Source organism: Stegostoma tigrinum, chromosome 46, assembly GCF_030684315.1.
Source record: "Stegostoma tigrinum isolate sSteTig4 chromosome 46, sSteTig4.hap1, whole genome shotgun sequence".
Taxonomy (NCBI): Eukaryota; Metazoa; Chordata; class Chondrichthyes; order Orectolobiformes; family Stegostomatidae; genus Stegostoma; species Stegostoma tigrinum.
In genome coordinates, this window is record NC_081399.1 from 1288409 (window position 1) to 1309848 (window position 21440).

Here is a 21440-nt window from a genome sequence, read left to right on the forward strand (position 1 = left end):
TCTTCAGGTTAGAGGGATGGCCATGGGTACCTGCATCGGACCTAGTTATGCCTGAATATTCATGGGGCACGTGGAACATTCCTTGTTCCAGTCCTATTCCGGCCCGCACCCACAACTCTTTGTCTTGTATCTTGATGATATCATCAGTGCTGCCTCCCTCTCTGGTCCGGAATGGGAAATGTTTAATCTATTTGCTTATACTTTCCACCCAACCCTCACTTTCAACTGGTCCATCCTGCTTTCCCTCCCTCAACATCCGTTTCTATTTCTGCGGACAGACTGGCCACTAATATCTAAGTACAAACCAACCAATTTCCACCGCTACCTGACTATACATCCTCACAGCCTAGTTCCTGTAAAGACTCCAATCCATTCTCCCGTTTCCTCTCTCTCTATTGCATCTGTTCTGGACCAAACAAAACAAATTTCTGGTTCAATGGTCACGCAGTTATCATGGATGTTGATACCGGCACAGAATCATCAGTGATTGCAGAACCAGACTTTAACAAGATCTGAGATAATAAAATGTGAGGCTGGATGAACACAGCAGGCCAAGCAGCATCTCAGGAGCACAAAAGCTGACGTTTCGGGCCTAGACCCTTCATCAGAGAGGGTCTAGGCCCGAAACGTCAGCTTTTGTGCTCCTGAGATGCTGCTTGGCCTGCTGTGTTCATCCAGCCTCACATTTTATTATCTTGGAATCTCCAGCATCTGCAGTTCCCATTATCTCTTTAACAAGATCTGCTCTGGACTATTTGTGCAAACCCTTGGACGGACTGAGATGATGTGGTGGGGAACCGTCACAAAGTAGGGTTACGACTTCACTTCCAGTCTCCTTCAATAAGCAGTTAGTGCAGTTATCACTGCACTGATTGTAGTAAAAGGTTCAGGCTCAACCTTGATGGGGGTGAAATTGAGAAAGATCCACCTTGATTGGCTCACATTTTTCGATTGAAAAATGGCTGCCTGAGTGAAGTCTGAAGTAAACACCCAGAAATTTTTCAGGAAAGTCCAGGGACTGTGGCAGGAGCCAAGGCAAACTTACACATTTGGAGCAGGAAACAATCCCACAATCCTGCAAGGGCCCACCCGGTGCCTTAGGGGTGAAGGTCGAAGCAGAAACCAGGAGGCTGGGAAGTGAGGGAATTATTAAACCAGCCCAGGGTGTGGAATGGGCAGCACCGGTCGTACTGATTGTGAAGCTGATAGATCAGTTCACATTTGCATGTGGGTGGGGGTGGGATGTGTGTGCCTGGAGCTGTCCTTCAGAAAGCAGGAAATGAGTCACACCTACTGCAAATACAACTAGATAAGGAGTCCCAGAAACTAATACCCATACAGGTTTGTCCCAATACACGAGGCTGCCGTTTGGGGTAACATCAGCCTGCATCCTTTCCTAGTGGGCCATGGAGAACATTTATAGAATCCCTACAGTGTGGAAATGGGCCCTTCAGCCCAACAAGTCCACACCGACTCAGAGCATCCCACCCAGACCCGTCCCCTATAACCCACTGAATCTACACACCCCTGAACACTATGGGACAATTTAGCATGGCCAATCCACCTAGCCTGCACATCCATGGACTGTGGGAGAAAACCGGTGCACCCGGTGGAAACCCACACAAACACGGGGAGAACACGCAAACTCCACACAGACAGTCACCCGGGGTGGATTCGAAACCAGGCCCCTGGTGGGCCATGGAGAATGTCTAGCCCAGGTTGCCATTTACTTGCTAATAACAGGGAAGATCAATAAAGACAAAGCGCTTAAATGCTTCCCCTAGGTGGGTGTAATAGTCATCTCACTGGGCTACAGAGTTGACCAGTCTGGGTTACACCCATCGGGAGATAAAGTGAGGGCGATCAGAGGTGGTCTGGCTCTCTCATCTGTACCAAAGCGTAGGTCTTTCCTCGTGTTGGTGAATTATTACGGAAAATTCATACATAACCTGGCGTCCCTCTTGGGACCGTGACACCTGGGACCAGCCTTGGAAATGGTCACATAGCCAAGAAGTAGCCTTGAGAGAAATGAAGAAACAGTTTTCATCGTGGACAGTGTTGGCCCATTACTGTTACTATACAGAGACATGCAATGCCTCCCCACACGGTATAGGGATAATGTTGGCTCACCGGTGGCCCAAAGAAGAGGAGTGCCTGGTAAGGTACGTGTCCCGGACCTTTTCGCTGGTGCCGCACACAAATATACCCAGAAAGAGAAGGAAGGTTTATCAGTTATCTATGACGTGAGAAATATCTTTATGTTCGTAAATTTATGATAGGAACAGACCACAAGCCCCTAGTTAAGACAAGGCTATGCTGTCAATAGGTTCTGGTCAAATTCAGCGGTAGGCCCTTATCCTCAGTGTGTACAATTACAAGTTGTAACCCTATCCAAGTGGCAAATATAGTTGCCTTGAGCTGCCTGCCACTGGCAGATACTCCACTGGTATTGGTGCCTCCCCAGAAGAGTGCATTCCCATTTTAAACTTTCTGGATATCTTTCTGGTCACCTCTGACAATATCTGACTGTGGACACAAAAAGATCCCATCCTGGCAAAACTAAAACAGTTGGTGGTGATGGGTGAATCACAAACAGAACTGAAACCTTTCTAGAGCGAGACCAGATCACCGTAGACATCGATATATTATTGTGGGGAACTAGAGTATCTGTCCTGCAGAAAGGTTGCACCAGATACTGGCTGAACTCCACCAAAGTCATCCAGGGGTTTTCAAAATGAAAATATTGGCAAGAAGTTATGTCAGGTGGCCAAGATTAGATACCAACATACTAGAGTTGATGCGGCAGTGTCCAGAGTGCCAGCAAGGACAAAACATTACTGCCAGCAGTTCCCCCACATTCATGGGAATGGCTGGGTAAATCCTGGACTCAGTTACACATTGACTATGCCAGTCCTTTCATGGGGTTCAATGTTCTTGGTCATTGTGGATGCATATTCATAAGGTTCATTGATCAAACTCAGGGAAGATGATTGAAAAGCTGCGAGCATCATTCGTGATAGAGTGACTCCTGGAAGTTATGGCTGAGGACAATGGGACATCATTTACCAGCAGGGATTTTGAGTATTTCCTAAAGTTGAATGGACATGGCATGTTCAGATAGCTCCACACCATCCATCAACAAAATAGTCTGGCAGAAAGAGCAGTCCAAAAGTTGTAGGCAGTCTTACAGAAACAGACTACAGCTTCACTCCATACCAAACTGTCCCTATTCCTGTTTGAGTGTAGGACCACCCGTCACATAACTAAAGGGACAGCTCCAGCAGAGTTGCTAATGGAGAGAAGACTCCGCACCAAGTAAAATCTGATCTAGCACCTGGGGGGCAGGGTGAAACGACATTAAGAATGCCCATGCCAGACACAAGATCCTCTAAGCAGGAGGAAGGGTCACCGGCCTGACCCGGAACATCAACTCTGACTTCTCTTCATTCATGCTGCCAGACCTGCTGAGCTTTTGCAGCAATTTCTGCATTTGTGATGTACAAAGTTCAGGTACGTGAGGCAGTCCTGAAAAAAAACATGTGGATCACTGAAAGCTGTTCCCTCGCAAAGGGGCAGGAGAAAAACATAATCAGCCCCTCAGGACAGCTGGGAAGGCTGTCAGAAACCGTGGTTCTCCCCCTCCCGCTAGCATCAAAGAAACTTCAGAGTCTTAGAGGGATACAGCCTTGATACTGTTACTGCTTGAGGAAGAGTAGGAATTTCTCCTGGGATGCTCTGGGTGCAAGAGATGGGCTACGTCCCAGGAGAAGCAACAAGAAAAAGACAAGGCCTACATTTTCTTTCTTTATGTGTGGGACTGAGGAAAACACATTTGCGAAAACAGTTCTAGTCAATATTTTCACCAAGAGGAAAAACATCCATGTGGCCAAGGAACCAGTAAACAAGCAGTAACTTACATGAAAAGAAAATGAAGGGAGAGAGTATGGATTAAATCAAAACAGAATTGGAGGTGGAAATAAAGCACTCAACTGCACCTCCCCACCCCGTTGCGGAGTCCACCTCTCCCTAAAGGCATCAAGTGCATTAGTGGACACACTCTCCAAAGATACCCGGGCCCAAACGTAGCCACAGAAGAAGGGCGGTTGACCGAAATGACCCCTTCTGTGACCTGTTAAGACCAGCCAGACTGGAAGGTGGGGAATGGGAGGGGGGGGGGGGAAAGAGGAGGGGTTGTGGCAGAAATTGGGGGATGTAGTGTGACAGCTCGCATTGACCGAGAGTTCCCCGATTGGGTTTGTTTACGCAGGATCTGATCAGGGAGCCCAGGACGACACGTATAAACAGGAGAGTCAGAGAATGTGGTCACTGGATGTGCGTTTGCTCGCTGAGCTGGAAGGTTAGTTTTCAGACGTTTCGTCACCATTCTAGGTAACATCATCAGTGAGCCTCCGACGAAGTGCTGGTGTTATGTCCCGCTTTCTATTTATCAGGTTAGGGTTCCTTGGGTTGGTGATGTCATCTCCTGCGTTGGGGATGTCATTTCCTGTTCTTTTTCTCAGAGGGTGGTAGATGGGCTCCAAATCAATGTGTTTGTTGATGGAGTTCCGGTTGGAATGCCATGCTTCTAGGAATTCTCGTGCGTGTCTCTGTTTGGCTTGTCCTAGGATGGATGTGTTGTCCCAATCAAAGTGGTGCCCTTCCTCATCCGTATGTACGGGTACGAGTGATAGTGGGTCATGTCGCTTTGTGGCTAGTTGATGTTCATGTATCCTGGTGGCTAGCTTTCTGCCAGTTTGTCCAATGTAGTGTTTGTCACAGTTCTTGCAAGGTATTTTGTAGATGACATTTGTTTTATTTGTTGTCTGTATAGGGTCTTTTAAGTTCATTAGCTGCTGTTTTAGTGTGTTGGTGGGTTTGTGGGCTACCATGATGCCAAGAGGTCCGAGTAGTCTGGCAGGGACTGGCTCTGAACTGGCTGGCCAGTGCCCATGTAATGGGGCAGTATATGCTAATAGAGGAGGGGGGGAACTGGGTGATGGGATACCAGGCTCTGGGCAGTTATTCCAATGCTATTACCCATGGTGGAGAGGAGTGTGTTGTAAATCAGTCCCCATCTCTAACAGCATGCACCTCAGGATCAACTCCGCACAAAGAAAGTGAATAATAACTAATAATAATCAGCAAAGGTTGAAACCCCCCTCCACCTCAACCCCACTCAGACGTTGCGCGGTGACGTCATGACGGTGCCGGGGGCGCCCTCGTGACCCCGAGCCGGTTTTACGCCGTGGTCCTCTCCTCCGCACCGAGACAAACTGCTTGGGGGCCACTATTTTTTTTACACCCAGTAGCTAGAGAAACAAAGCTTCCCCCACTCACTCCATCCTCATGTCAGAGGTGACATTGCACATTTGAACCTCTTCGTCCCCGAGAGAGTGAGGTCGGTACGCAGACTGGGAACTAGAGGGGCGTGGCTTGGCGGTGGGCGGGCCTTATTTGAATGGCTGTATTTCTATTGGGCGGGGGTTGGCGACGTGCGTGTTGATCGTTGGGCGGGGTGTGATGTGGGCAAGTGTCTGGATTGGTCAGAGCTTGGAGGGAGGTGGAGTCGGGAGAGGGCAGGGTTTATGTAGAGGCGGGAACAGGCGCGTGCGGAGGTGTGCAGGATTTGGACGGAGCTTAACCGCAGACCGCACAGGCGAAGGGGTGGGGTTTAAGTAGAGGGGCGTGAATAGAGGGTGGGGCATGATTTGGTGGGCGGGCTGGCGGAGGCCTTCAGTGATAGGGCGCGGTGTATAGGGAGGCGGGTCTTAGCGTTGTGTCCGTAGGCGGGGTTGAGGCAAAGGGTCTGGTTTATGGGGAGGGGGTGGGGTTTAGGATTTGGTGCGAGAGGCGGAGGGAACTGGTGAGTGGGCGTGGTTTATCGGTCAGTGGGTGGGGCTTAATGCCTGATGGGCGGGGCTGATGTGGAGTGGGCGGGGCCGTCCATGTTCATGTGGACGGATCCGCCCTCTCCCGCAGGAAAAGTCGGATTCGTTCCCGGAGAGTAAGAGCCGTTGTACGGGGACGGCTCTTCCCCCGGCCACCACCCTGACTTCCTCCGATAGAGTTAAAGGAGTCTGAGCGGTGGCGAAAGGACAAGAGGCGATATCTCCGACTGTTGCTCCGGATAGAGGTCTCTTGGGTGAGGATTTGGAGGGTATCCCAGTCTACCTCGCTGGCAGCAGGAAGTTTGTGGCAGTGAAGACTGGACAGAGCGGGGAGCTGCAGACACCGAGACACAGGAGACACCCTACTCTTGACGGTGAGACACGGGAGACTCCCTATCTTTGACAGTGGGGCACAGCAGACCTCCTGCCTGACAGTGGGACACGGGAGACCTCCTGCCTGACAGTGCGTTAAAGCGTGAGAAGCGCCCTACCTGTCTGACACTTGGATACTGGAGGAAGAGACCGAGGCCACAAGAGACACGCTTTGTGACACAGGTAGACATCTGAAATTTTGTGTGAGAGAGAGTGAAAGATAAAGAGAGTTGAGCAAACAGAGAGGAATAGAGAGTGATGGAAGGAAGGGAATAAAGAGAGAGGAGTGCAGGCGAGGAATAAAGAGAAGCATGGATGGACAGGAATAAAAAGTAGGAGAGAGGAATGGGTGGAGACAAAGAGCAAGACAGAGGGAGATAAGAATGAAAAGAGACAAGGAGGGAAGAATAAAGAGAAAGAGCAACGAGTTGGAGTAATGGAGAAGGAGAGAGTGATAAAGAAAAAAGGAAAAAGTGGTGGGGGGGGAAAGAGAGACAGCGAGTAATGGGAGAGCAGAGGAAGTCTTGGTGAAGATATAGTGTGAGGAAGTGGGCAATGGTTGGTGGGACAGACAAGAGTCAAGTAACAGAATAAGCAAAGCAGGTGAGAGAGACTGAGAGGAACACAGTAGCAGGAGTTCAAGTAACATAGGAAGAGTGACAGAGAAGGGCATTGAGTAACAGAGGGGCAGAGTAAGGGGGCTAAAGTGATGCAGATATAGAATAACGGAGTGGGGTTAAAGTAATTGAGGGGGACAGAGTAACAGCAGTGTCACGTAGGATCAGAGTCACAGAGGGGAAAGTATTCCAGTAATAGTGGAGTAAATGTAACACTGGACCAATGAGGGGGAAGGCTAATGCAGATGCAGGTGCAGAATCTGGGTAACAAAAGCATTAGGTAACATGGATCAAAGTGATGCTGGGACAGAATAACATGGTAAGGGTAATGAAGGAACAGAGTCACAGCAATAAAGGTGATGGGGTAACAGGGGTAACGTAATGAAGGATCATAGAAATAGGTGGACTGAGTAACGGGGTAAGTGTAATGAGTTGTCAGCTTAAGGGTGGGAAGGGTAATGGAAGGACACAGTAATGGAATGACTGAGTAAGGTGGGGGAAGGGGTCAAGTAGCAATAAGGTACTGCAGGTTTGGTGTAACAGGTGTTAGGGGAATGCAGGGACAGAATGGGGGTGTGGAATAATGGGGTAAGAGAGAAGGCTGCAGTTGGGTGGGGTGAGGTGTGACAGACAGAACATGGGAGGTGTTGAGGGTGATGTGGACAGAGTGGCACAGATGGAGCAGAGGGTGTGGCAGGGTTGAGGGCGATACGGGAGTTGGCAGGAGGGTTAGGGGTGACGTCGGGGTTGGCGGGAGGGTTGGGGATGGGGATGGGGACAGGGGTGACAGGGACAGACCAAAGGATCTTACAAGGGCATCCTCCCAGTGAGTTGTTTAATTATCCACCACCTTTCACAACTGGATGTGGCAGAACTGCAGAGCTTAGATCTGATCCGTTGGTTGTGAGATCGCTTAGCGCTGTCTATCACTTGCTGTTTTCACTGCTTGGTGTGTAAGTATCCTGTCTGGGGGCTTCTCCAGGTTGATACCTCATTTTCATGTGTACCTGGTGCTGCTCCTGGTGCGCCCTCCTGCAGTCTCCATTGAACCAGGGTTGATCCCCTGGCTTGATGGTAAAGGATGAGTGGGGAGACAGGCTGGGCTGTGAGGTTACAGATTGTTACACCCTGAAACAGCTGTGTTTATCTCAAACAAACGAATTACAATGAAAGGAGGAACAAAGGCAGCCATTGTCAATGGAAATCTCGAAGACTGGGATAAAATCAGAATCGGGCAAATGAGAACTGAGAAGAGGAATCTAGGAGAATTCTTAGAAACCAACAGTAAGAGCTTCTATAGTAATAAAATGTGAGGCTGGATGAACACAGCAGGCCAAGCAGCATCTCAGGAGCACAAAAGCTGACGTTTCGGGCCTAGACCCTTCATCAGATGAAGGGTCTAGGCCCGAAACGTCAGCTTTTGTGCTCCTGAGATGCTGCTTGGCCTGCTGTGTTCATCCAGCCTCACATTTTATTATCTTGGAATCTCCAGCATCTGCAGTTCCCATTATCTCAGTAAGAGCTTCTATAAATGTGTGCAAAGGAAACAGATCAAAGTTGAAGAGGCCACTTAGAAAATGAGTCTGGAGAGATGGTTTTTGGGAATAAGGAACTGGCAGAGGAGTTAGACAGCTACTTTGCATCAGTCTTTATAGTGAAAGATATTTTAACATCCCATTAATACTAAAGAATACAGTGGAGGAGTTAAATACCATTATCATGGCTGGAGAAGCAGTATTGGACAAACTAATGGGTCTAAAGATGGATAACGTCCGTGGTCCTTACGCCTTTTTGAAAATCTATTCATTTGCGGAATGTGGGTGCCACTGGGTGGCCAGCATTCATTGTCCCCCTGGAGAAGGTGGGGGTGAGCTGCCTTCTTGAACAGCTGCAGTCCATGTGCTGTGGTTTGACCCACAATGTCCCCTAGGGAGGGAATTCCAGGGATTCTGTCGCAGCGATGCTGAAGGAGCGTCGGGGGGGAGGGAGTGGGATGTTTGTGGATGTGGTGCCAATCGAGCGGGGGCTGCTTTGTCCTGGATGGTGTCGAGCTTCTTGTGTTGTTGGAGCTGCCCCCATCCAGGGGCAAGTGGGGAGTATTCCATCACCCTCCTGCCTTGTGCTTTGTAGGTGGTGGGACAGGCTTTGGAGGGGAGACAGGACGGGAGTTGCTCGCTGCAGGATTCCCAGCCTCTGACCTGCTCTTGTAGCCTCAGTGTTAATGTGGAGTGTCCATATGACTTATACCCTAGTATCCTAAAAGAGGCAGCCACAGAGATAGTGGATGCATCGATTGTAATTTTCCAAAACTCCTTGGATAGATATGGTGGAAGATTTTTTAAAAACTGCCAACAGGCCACCCCTGTTCAAAAAGGGAGAGAGGGAGAAAGCTGATTAGCCTGCCATTGGTCAGAATCAATTACTAAGGAAGTAATAGCAGAACATTCAGGCAAACATAATCTAATTGTGGCTTTATTACAAGCGAGTCATGGCTAACCAATTTATCAGTTTTTTTTGGCAAGTTTCAGTCCGAATGGATAGAGGGGGACCAACCAGTCATCGTGTTGCATTTGAGCTTCTAGAGGCGTTTGACAGGGTAGATCACAGAAGGCTCAGGCGTGTGATAAGAGCCCACAGAGTTGGAGGCAGTCCATTGCAATGGATTGAGAATTTGCAGGAAAGTGCATGTGGGGATAAGGGGTTCTTTTTCCAGTTGGCAACCGGTGTCCTGTTCCATGGGAATCAGTGCCATGACCACAACTGTTGACAATGTATATCAATGACTTGGAGAAAGTGAGTGCCCTGCAGCTAATTTGCAGAGAATACTTGACCAGTTGGTGAAGAAAAGTTATGAGAATGATACAAACAGCTTACAGGGAGCTATTGATGGCTTAAGTAAGTGGACAAAAAGTTGGCAAATGGAGTACAATGGGGATAATGTGAAGGTGTTCAGTTTGGAAGGGAGGACAAAAGTACAGAGTATTATTTAGACAGAGAAAACCCACAGAAGGCTGCACCACAAAGGGACTTGTACCCAAATGCTAACACGGAATCGGGAAGGGTCATGGAACGTTGGCTCTTATTTTAAGGCGTTTGGAATATGAGAGAAGGGAAGTCTTACTGCAGCTGTACAAGGTGCTGGGGAGACCACATCTGGAGCACTGTGAGCAGGTTAGGTCCCCTTATTTAAGGGAAGATTGCATTTCAGTGGAGGTAGTTCAGAGAAGGTTCACTGGGATGATCTCTGCGATGGGGGGATTGTCTTCTGAGCAAAGGCTAAACAGGTTGGGACCGCGCTCACTGGAGGTTAAGGAATGAGAGGGGATCTCATCGAAATATATCGGATTGTTAAGGGGTTTCGCAGGGTCGAAGCTGAGAAGATGATTTCCCCCCCCCCCCCCCGGTGGGAAGGTCTGTGACCAGAGGGCGCAGTCTCAGAATAAAGCGGCACCAATTTAAGACTGAGAGAAGGAAGAATTTCTTCTGAGGATTGAGAGTCTTTGGAGCTCCTTGTCACAAGGATCTGTGGGCAGAGTCCTTGTATCTATTGGACACCAGAGAGAGATTCTTGATCAGTCGGGGTATCAAGCGTTATGGGGAAAGGACAGAAAAGTAAACAGGAGGAATGTCGGATCAGCCATAATCCTATTGAATGGGGGAGTAGGTTTGAGGGGCTGAATGGCCCCATCCTGTTCTAATTTCTGATAGTGTGTGTGTCTGGAATCACATGTAGGCCAGACCAGGTAAAGTCAGGACGTCAGTGAGCTGGATGGATTTTTACGACAATAAACAATATTTTCATGGTCATTATTGGATGTGTAATTCCAATATCCCTACCTACCGTGATGGGATTTGAACTTGAATTCCCTCAGCTGGTGGACAATGAATCCAGGAACAATGTTCTGCAAAGGTCGAGAACTGATCTCGCCAATCTCCCCATCCTGGTCTGTGCTTCCTTCTCTTCCCCAGTGCTGCCACGACATTCTCTCTCTGTCGGTAAAGACAGCTGCTGATTCCCACACGGTCAGATCCCCTCTTGGTGCTGCATGTTCGGGTGTGACTCTCGGCACCCACAAAAAGCTCCTGACCAGCTCCGCCCTGCCCTCCCTTCACTCACCCACCCACCCATGAGCTTGGAAATGAGGCCAATCTTCCCAGCCTGCAAACCCCTGGGTTTGTGTGCTCTTGGACTGGGTGGGGAATGTTTGTTGGGTGCATCAGTGACCAGGCTAGCCACTCACCATGGTGGGGTGATACTACCCCTGAGGTATTCTGTGTGTGTGTGTGTGTGTGTGTGTGTGTGTGTGTGTGTGTGTGTGTGAGAGAGAGAAAGAGTCTAGCTCCCAAGATGCTGCTCGGCCTGCTGTGTTCATCCAGCCCTGCACCTTGTTATCTCGGATTCTCCAGCATCTGCAGTTCCTATCATCCATGAATTGAATCCAACCCAGACTCGTGCTCACACTGCCCAGATAAGGGTTAATGTTTAACCTCTCCAGAACCTTGTACTCTGTCCCTTTTCATACATCTGCAGTTCATAATCTCTGGGCACAAGTACATACTGGGACAACATGGGATCAGGATTTGAACTATCACTGTCATCCATGTCCCTCGCACAATAACCCTCACCATGGTACAGTCTGACACACAGACCCTGACCCTCGCTGGGCTGTGTGGGATTCCCCCCACCCCAAATGCAGGCAGACCCTCACTGGGGTGTGCTGCCCCCACCCCCCAACATGTAGACTTGACCCTCACTGGAATGTGCGGGGACAACCCCCCACATGCAGAGGCTGACCCTCACTGGGGTGTGCGGGGCCCCCATCCCACATGCATGCTGACCCTCACTGGCGCCCCCACACACAAGCTAGCATCTAATTGAAGACACGTTGCTGATGAACTGCATGGAGCAGACTCACTGGGCCTTCAATGCCCTTCTGAGTTAGATTCCAGAATTGACACATTTGTTACAAAACTCAGAATCTAATACTCAGTCCCAACGGTCAGTAGAGACAGCTCTGCGGGAGCGCCGCACCGTCGGAGGGTCAGCTCTGCCAGAGTACCATAGTGTTGCCTTTAACTGTACAGGGATTTGAGTGAAATGGGAATTAAATGGGAAGGGGTTTGGATCCATTTAGCAGAGTTGTAGATAAAAATAATGCTGACGCAAGCTTTCCATATTGAATGCTTCTCCCTCCATGTCTTTGTCCATTTCCACTGGCTCTCCCATGTTAAATGCTTTGCTGAATACCAGGCTGAAGTTATGTGCAAATGGGAAGCTAATCTGTCTTTTCTGTGCTCCCCACCCTCCATAGAGCAGAGCTCCAACCATAACTTATTGACATTGAGCCAAGACAAACATTGGTGACTCATTCCTGGGAGCAGACATCCTAACGTTCAGTCTCAAACTCGCATTTTTCTGACCGGTTTACTATTAAAGGAGTGTTCTTTCACAGCTGGGCTCTCTCTCACAGAAATCACTATTAAAGGAGTTTCCTTTTAGTAGGAATAAGTTACAGACTGGAATCTAATTGAGGGGTTCACAGTGGTTCATACACAGATTAACATATTCAAGGGAGCGGGCTGCAAAATTGAATGTAATGAAAGGGTTCTGATTTTTTTTTTTGCAAATTCAATTCATCGCTGGCTGGGCCCAGCATTTATTGCCCCATCCCCAGTTGCCCACCTTGAGAAGGTGGGGGTGAGCTGCCTTCTTGAACCGCTGCAGTCCATGTGCTGTGGGTTGACCCACAATGTCCCCTAAAGTGGGAATTCCAGGGATTCTGACCCAGGGACATTGAAGGAATGGGGATATATTTCCGAGTCAGGATGGGGAGTGGCTTGGAGGGGAACTTGCAGGAGGTGGGGGTCCCATGTACCTGCTGCCCCTTGTCCTTCTGGATGGAAGTGGGTCGTGGGTTTGGAAGGTGCTGCCTGAGGATCTTTGGTGAGTTTCTGCAGAGCATCTCGTAGATGGTATACACTGCTGTGGCTGAGCGTGGTGGGGGGAGGGAGTGGAATGTTTGTGGATGTGGTGCCAATCGAGCGGGGGCTGCTTTGTCCTGGTGTCGAGCTTCTTGAGTATTGTTGGAGCTGCCCTGATCCAGGGGCAAGTGGGGAGTATTCCATCACCCTCCTGCCTTGTAGATGATGGGATAAGCTTTGATGGGGAGACAGGAAGTGAGATATTCACTGCAGGATTCCCAGCTTCTGACCTGCTGCTGTGTTTATATGGTTAGTCCAATTAAGTTTCTGATCAATGATAACCCTCAGGATGTTGATGGTGGGGGTTTCTTTCAGGGTAGCACAGTTGAATGTTGGAGATAGAATGTCACTTGCCACTTGTCAGCCCAAGCCTGGGTATTGTCCAGATCTTGTTGCATGTGAACACGGACTGCCTCAGTACCTGAGGAGTTACAGACGATACTGAACCTTGTGCGATCATCAGCGAACATCTCCACCTCTGCCCTTATGATGGAGGGAAGGTCATTTACTGAAGCAACTGAGGATGGTTGGGCCTTGGACACTACCCTGAGGAACTCCTGTAGAGATATCTTGGAGTTGAGACTTGATTTGATTTGTTACAGTTAAAAAATGGATAAGTGGAACTGAGGCCATGAAAAGATCAGCCATGATCTTACTGTATGGCAGAGCAGGCTCAAAGGGCCAGATGGCCCACCCCTGTTCCTGCTTCTGATTTTTCCCAAGTACAGTGAAAAGTTTTTTGTTTTGCGAGCAGTACAGGCAGATCGCATCACAGAGGGATATACAGATCATCGGGTGATTAAACAGAGTGAGGCATAGGGGTTACGCTTCACAGGAGGCGCATAAAGCAAGGTGAACGTTAGATTTGAAGTTAGCGGCATCCATTCCTCAGTGTAGTAAAAACAGGGAAGAAGCTGCTCCTGAACCTGCTGGTGTGTGTGTTCAAGCTTCTGTAGCACCTGCCTGATGGAAGAGATTGTAGGAGATCATTACTGGGCTGCGATGGGTCTTTGGCAGCCTTTCCATGGCAATGGGATGTGTAGGTGGAGTGCATGGCTGGAAGGTTCCTTCCATGGTACTTCAGGCTGTTTTCACAACTTTCTGTAGTTTTTTTCCGGTCCTGGTCCGAGCACATGCTGTGCCAAGCTACGATGCACCCAGATTGCTTTGTGTGGTGCATCTGTAAAAGTTGGTGAGGATTCTTGTGGATGTACTGAATTTCCTGAGCACCTGGGGAAGAAGAGGTATTGTTGTGCCTTCTTGACTGTCGCATCCACGTGTGAGGTCTAGGACACATTGCTCATGATCGTCACTCCTCAGAAATTGATCCTCTCCACTTCAGCTCTTTTGATGTAAGGGGTTGTGCCCTCCAAGATCCTCAACCATTTCCCAATGTGCTAAGAATGACACCAACCAGAATTTACCCCCAGATTTCCATTGACTGTTCAAAAACAAGTGCTCAAGAAACTCAACAGTTCTGGCAGAACCTGAGGAGATGGAAACCGTGTTAACATTTGGAGTCCAAAAGCAAGAACTGCCAGACCTGCAGAGTTTCTCCAATACTTTCTACTTCTGTTTCAGATTTTCACATCGCAGTTTTGCTGGGGCTCCTTGATGCCACACTCGGTCGAATGATTGGTATCAAGGGCTGTCACTCTCCCCTCACCTCTGGAATTCAGCCATTTTGTCCATGTTTGAACCAAGGCTGTAGTGAGGTCAGGAGGTGAGGGGCCCTGGCAAGACCCAAACTGGCCGTCGCTGAGCAGGTGCTTGACAGCCCTGTCAGTGACACTGTCCGTCACTTTACCGATGGTCGAGAGGAGACTGATGAGGTGGTAATTGGCCGGGTTGGATTTGTTCTGCTCTTTATGGACAGGACACACCTGAACAACTTTCCACATCGTCGGGTAGATCCTGGCGTTGTAACTGCACTGGAACGGCTTGGCTAAGGGAGCAGCAAGTTCGGGGGCACAACTCTTCAGTACCATTGCTGGAATATTGTCAGAGCCCGTAGCCTTTGCAGTGTCCAGTGTCTCCAAACATTTCTTGAGATCACGTGGAGTGAATCGAATTGGCTAAAGACCGCTATCTGTGATGCTGGGGACCACTGGAGGAGGCCGAGATGGATCATCCACTCAGTACCTCTAGCTGAAGATTGCTGTGAAAGCTTCAGCCTTATCTCTTACACCGATGCGCTGGGCCCTTCCATCATTGAGGATGGGGATATTTGTGGAGCTTCCTCCTCCAGTGAGCTGTTTAATTGCCCACCACCACCATTCACCACTGGATGTAGCAGGACTGCAGAGCTTAGATCTGATCCGTTGGTTGTGAGATCACTTAGCGCTGTCTATCACTTGCTGTTTTCACTGCTTGGTGTGCAAGTATCCTGTCTGGGGGCTTCTCCAGGTTGATACCCCGTTTTCGGGTATCTCTGGTGCAAATTTGGCACTAACCCCCAGATGTTAATCAGTAGGATATTGCAGGGTTTGCTGTAGTCATTTATGGTGCCTAGGGCGATGCCAGGTGATCCATCTAGTTTCATTTCTTTACTGAGCTAAAACGGAGTGACTTGCTGGGGGGGGACCCATGTGGTTGTGGACAGGGTATGGGTCCTAAATTGATCTAGATGGGCTGAAACCATTATTTCAAAGTTATGTTTAGACTTAATTCTGCAGTTTCAATTGAACTGAAAATGATGGGATTTGAACACTGGGCCCCAGATCATTACCTGGGTCTCTATGATAACTAGCCTGCTGAATAACAGATAACAGGGAGTCTGGTGGGAATGCAATTTGACACCAGCCTTGGTCAATGTCAATGTTCTCAGAGTACAGCAATCACTGGGTAGGCTGATTGTAGTTAAACCAGTTTGTACAGCATCTATTGCCAAATGGCAGAATATTTTTCATCCTCAAATGCGAAGCTTCGTGTCAGGGCAAAATCACTCGTACTGCGACAATGAAAGACGGCGGGGAGGAGAACTGCTTGACATATTGAAGCAGTGCAGGACCCAGGACACGGACAGCACAGGGTTAAGTACTGAGGAAAACCTCCTCTACACTGTCCCATCAAACCCTGTCGGGACAAGGACAGCACGAGGTTAGATACAGTGTAAAACTCTCTGTACGTGCCATTAAAGCAACGCTGTGCACACTGGGAAGGTTTCTGTGTTTTTAATTAAACAAAGAACAGTGTGTTAGCTGTAAACATGAGTATTCCTGACAGTCACTCAGTCAGCAAGTGTGAGCCAGTGAGCTGGCATTGAGATTTGGCGATGTCCCAGTCTAAACATTTGCCTACACTCCTCCCTAATCAGACCACACACATCTGTGTTGCTCCCACTGTATGCTTTACACAGTAACGCTCCAACAGTCTCTCAGCCCTGTCACCCATTCTCTCTCTGCTCTCTCATCACTCTGACACACTCTTGCTCTCTTTCTCATTCTATCTGTCTCATTGTTCTCTTCCACATCCCCCAACTCCCTGCTGTTTCTCTCCCCTCTCTTCTCCATTGTGTTTCTCGCTATCCCACCTTACTATTTTTTTTACCTCTGTCTCTGTCTCTTTCTTTCCTCCCCCATCCATCTCGTTCTCTCCACATCTCTCAAACTGCACTGTCTCTCGCTTGCTATATGAATCATTTGTCTCTCAACACACAGGCTGCCTCACTCTCTACTCTCTTGATGCCTCCCTCCCACACCTTTCTATCCACACCACCCCGCCAATCTCTCTCGCCCACGACATCTCCAAACTCCCCCTCTAAATCCATTCTCTTTCTTTTCAGTATAACTCAACCCCTCTGTCTGCCTCACTGCCATTGTTGAGCGCAGTGTTCCTCACTGTCACACGTTCCAACCCTCTCATGCTCTCTCCATCCCTCTCTCTTTGTTTATCTGTCTCTCATTCACCTTTTCTCCCTCCAGTGCAGTTCTCTACATTTGCCATCATCTTGAATCTGATCCCAAAAGGGATGAAATAGTCTCCTCTGCGTTTTCATATTTCGCTGTCAATTTCTCTGTTTATTCAGCAGGGTCAGGGTCTCTCGCTGCGGAACCACACAGGGTCAAGGCCAGGGTCACGGCCACGGGCTGCGTAGCCGCACAGGGTCGCGGCCGCGGCCACGGGCTGCGTAGCCGCACAGGGTCGCGGCCGCGGCCACGGGCTGCGTAGCCGCACAGGGTCGCGGCCGCGGCCACGGGCTGCGGAGCCGCTCAGGGTCGCGGCCGCGGCCACGGGCTGCGGAGCCGCTCAGGGTCGCGGCCGCGGCCACGGGCTGCGGAGCCGCTCAGGGTCGCGGCCGCGGCCACGGGCTGCGGAGCCGCTCAGGGTCGCGGCCGCGGCCACGGGCTGCGGAGCCGCTCAGGGTCGCGGCCGCGGCCACGGGCTGCGGAGCCGCTCAGGGCCGCGGCCGCGGCCACGGGCTGCGGAGCCGCTCAGGGCCGCGGCCGCGGCCACGGGCTGCGGAGCCGCTCAGGGCCGCGGCCGCGGCCACGGGCTGCGGAGCCGCTCAGGGCCGCGGCCGCGGCCACGGGCTGCGGAGCCGCTCAGGGCCGCGGCCGCGGCCACGGGCTGCGGAGCCGCTCAGGGCCGCGGCCGCGGCCACGGGCTGCGGAGCCGCTCAGGGCCGCGGCCGCGGCCACGGGCTGCGGAGCCGCTCAGGGCCGCGGCCGCGGCCACGGGCTGCGGAGCCGCTCAGGGCCGCGGCCGCGGCCACGGGCTGCGGAGCCGCTCAGGGCCGCGGCCGCGGCCACGGGCTGCGGAGCCGCTCAGGGCCGCGGCCGCGGCCACGGGCTGCGGAGCCGCTCAGGGCCGCGGCCGCGGCCGCGGGCTGCGGAGCCGGACAGGGCCGGGGCCAGGGTCACGGACACTCGCTGTGGGACTGTACCAATCTGGGATTGAATCACATAGTTGCCTTCTAAGGAGGTTAGAGTCAAAAACTTGTTAATGGCATAAATAGTTTTGGGAACAAATCTTCGCGATAACTTGCCATATAAGTCGGGGGGGGGGGTGGTCTGGGGGAAGGGGAAAGGGAAAGACCTGCGGGAGGGGTGGTGAAGAAAGGTCAGTTCTGGGTCAGGGGCGTGTAGGGTTTGGCCACACCCTGGCTGGACAGTTGATAACATTTACCCCCAGCTCGGAGCTGTGTTTGACAACGCTGTCTGTATCAGTGCTTGTGCCGTGTAAGAGAGACTGACCGTGAGGGGAGGTCCAGCAGAGAGAGCTGCAAGGGTTACAGATAGCTCTGTGCCTGTAGGACAGTCTTCCTAGTTTGTTGATGAGGCTGAGCGCCTATGTGACATCAGCAAAGAAAATTCCAGCTGTGGATGCCAGAGAGAAATGAAAAACAGCTGTTTGTTTATGTCCAGGCAGGGGAGAGAGATGGGGGGAGCGCAGAGGGAAAGAGAGAGAGAGAGACGAACAATTTGAGGCGGTGAAATCGGGAACAGAAAAGACATCTCGGGAGCTGGGCAAAGGTTGTGGGGGGTTGGGGGGGGGAGAGGCGCATACGCGCACACACATTCCTCATGTGAGTACAGTCTGTAAGCATGTAGCATGTCGATTCGCAATTAATAACGTTGCTTTACATCATGTGAAGGGATACTTTGGGTGGGGGGGGGCACCGCGTGGCCGCACGGCCGGCGCGAAGTGGGGGGCACCGTGCAGCTGCAGGTTTTGCACCGATGTGGGGGGTGCCGTGCGGTTGCAGGGTCGGGGTCGTGGCGGGCACTGCGTGGCCACAGGATCAGGTGGTGCACAAAATGATATGAACAGGTTTGGAAACTGATATGTTTGCATCATCTTCCTAACGTCAATCGGGGTGTTTTTGTTTCTTTCAGGATGACTTCGGGGTTCTGGATGTGACAGGAAATTTGGAGCCGATTGCGTGATGGCTGATGCGCAGGTCTCCGCCATGGCGTCTCCATCCTTGTCTGAGCAGCTGACAGACAGACGACCTCTAGCTCTGCTCTTGGACTCAGGGAATAAATCTCCCTCAGGCCCTGGTGAGTGTGTTGTGACCGTATTGGCTGGTATAGTTTGTTGCTGTCACTGCTTGATGTGAAATCTAATCTCCTTCTCTTCCGCTCTCTCTACTCCCCCTTTCCCCCTCTCCCTCTCTAACCATCCCTTCTTCCAGGTGCTGCCAAACCGCCTGTAAAACCAAAGCCCACAGTGCCTCCCAAACCAATGTCCACGAAGCCACCCCTTGCCGAATTGCCATCTGTGTGCAAGGTGAACTCACTGGCTGGGCCCAGGCCATACGGGTTCTCCGGGGCCCGGCCCCACCAGCCCGTCCGCCGGCCCTCTTCATCCTCCTCCACTATCTCCCCCTGCCCCTCACCCACCTCACCTCAGCCCCCTGGGGCACCCCCCTTACTGGAGCTGCTGGCCGAGGCCATGAGAACGCCCCCACCTGCAGCGTCCTGGGAGGTGCGTGCACCGCCCACCGTAGCCAGCCAGCCGGCACCGCCGGCCCCGGCCGAGCGGCCAGCAGCCAAGCCAGTGTTCCGGGTGAGGCCGGTGTCGGTACGCGGGCAGGGCAAGCGCTTCCCTGGCACCACCGTGGAGGAGATCCTGGCCAAGATGGAGGAGCCACGGCAGGACACTGAGGTTCCTGGGATCGGCATCCGGAAGAGGAGCCGCGATTTGTCCGAGAGTGAGATCTCCCCAAGGTTTGGTTCCACCTCCTTTGCCTTCTTCAACCGGGAGCAGGCTGGAGCTGTCTTCCCACCCACCGCTGGCCGAGACGGCAAAGAGAACCGGCCTTCAACTACTGGAACTGTCGCCCCAGCCATCAGCAGCTCGGAGACAGGCCTCCGGGAGGACAGAGTGGGATCCAGCTCAGAGATAGGACCCGGCTCGGAGCGAGGAGGAGAGGGTGGAGTGGGCCCAGGCCTTGGGGAGGGCGGAACAGGTCTCGGCTCGGAGACAGTGACCAGTCTGACTGACCATCCACAGGACACCAGGGAATCACTGCAAACGCCAACGGTCACTGGTAACTGGTAAGTGACTTTCTCACCTGTGGAGTTAAAGATTTTTTTACACTGTTCCCTACCCCACCACCCCCCCCCCCCCAATCAAACCATCCCAGGGACAGCAAGGGGTTAGATATAGAGTAAAGCTCCCTTGACACTGTTTCCCATCCCCCCCACCCCACCCCAAATCAAACCTCCCCCAGGGGCAGGGACAGCATGGGATTAGACACAGAGTCAAACTCACTCTACGCTGGCCCATGAGATAATATTGCAAATTCCACTGTCCTTGGCTAAAGTTGCAGTCCCCAAACTGGCCAATTCAAAAGAAAACATTTTCCTCAGCCTTGTGTCCCAAATTCGAAACTTCTTAAATTTTTTTTTGTTTTGAAAGGAATCTCATTCTTAAATTGTGTGACAAAGTTGGGTTCACATGCTTGCTGTAAACTGGATTTATTACTGTGTACCTAACCCCCCTACCCCGCCAGCAAAACACACAGACCCTCACGTTACAAAAGGATAACAATCTCTACAAGAGATTCTTTTTCAAAGACACAGCAGTAAAAAGTGCTGTAAGCGTCCTGTCGACAAAATTGGATTCTGCACTGACACATACTGATTCAGTTCTGACTGCAGTCTCTCTGAACGCCACTCTTTGGAAATTGTCTATTTTGTTTGCTTGCATTAGGTCGTCAAAAATATTGATATTTTAAAACTTTATTCAGGTTCTCTGGAAATTCCGTTGAGAAAATAAATGTCAGGAGGGGAAAGATTTGCTTTCACTAGAGGTTCAATTTATAAGATAGAAAATAGCCTAGGAAGGGCTGCTCGGCAACCATTAGCATAGAGGCTCCTCAATCTTTTCAAAGCCAGGTTTTTCAGCAATTAAGGGACACAGTCACCATCTCGTATCTCTTTAAAAGCTTTTCTTGCCTCTTGCCCATAGTCAGTTGTTTGCTTTTTCAAAAAAACGGCGGGTTGCTTACAGCAAACATTAAAATGTTGACTGAATTGCTTGATGAAACTGTGTACCATGCTCGATTGCAGAAAATGTCCAAACCATTCCACGTTTTCCAAATTTTCCACATCGTGCTTAAGCGTAAATGTTTCCAAGATGCCTCCACCCTTGGGAAATGAAACATTACTTCCAAATGTATTTCACGATGTCGTAGGCAGGAAAACATGTACACCATAAGGACGCACAAAAAATTAGGGTTACTGATTCATCCTCATTTACGCCGTGCCAGAAGACCGGAGATTCGGATCCTGTTTGATCCAGATGTGTGTAACAATGTCTTTGAATGGGTTGATTAGAAAGATGCCTACAAAGTATTTATTGGCACCTTATTGACTGTTATCATAGAACAGTACAGCACAGAACAGGCCATTCAGCCCACGATGTTGTGCCGACCATTGATCCTCATGTATGCACCCTCAAATTTCTGTGACCATATGCATGTCCAGCAGTCTCTTAAATGACCCCAATGACCTTGCATCCACAACTGCTGCTGGCAACGCATTCCATGCTCTCACAACTCTCTGCGTAAAGAACCCACCTCTGACATCCCCTCTATACTTTCCACCAACCAGCTTAAAACTATGACCCCTCG

General features: G+C 50.7%; 1 protein-coding gene across 4 annotated transcripts in view; it reads left to right on the forward strand.

The window, feature by feature from the left end:
* Window positions 1–5216: 5216 nt before the first annotated feature.
* Window positions 5217–21440, forward strand: part of LOC132207354 (182 kDa tankyrase-1-binding protein-like) — a 44243-nt gene continuing 28019 nt past the window's right edge. The window contains exons 1-3 of one of the 4 annotated variants that reach the window (XM_059642754.1): window positions 5217–5398; window positions 18697–18861; window positions 18996–19860. In XM_059642754.1, coding sequence (XP_059498737.1) covers window positions 18747–18861; window positions 18996–19860 — 980 coding nt within the window. In that variant the 5' untranslated portion in view covers window positions 5217–5398; window positions 18697–18746. Of the gene's footprint in view, window positions 5399–5859; window positions 6444–18169; window positions 18387–18696; window positions 18862–18995; window positions 19861–21440 lie in introns of those variants that run through there. The other 3 variants (XM_059642752.1, XM_059642751.1, XM_059642753.1) reach the window with 3 other exon arrangements.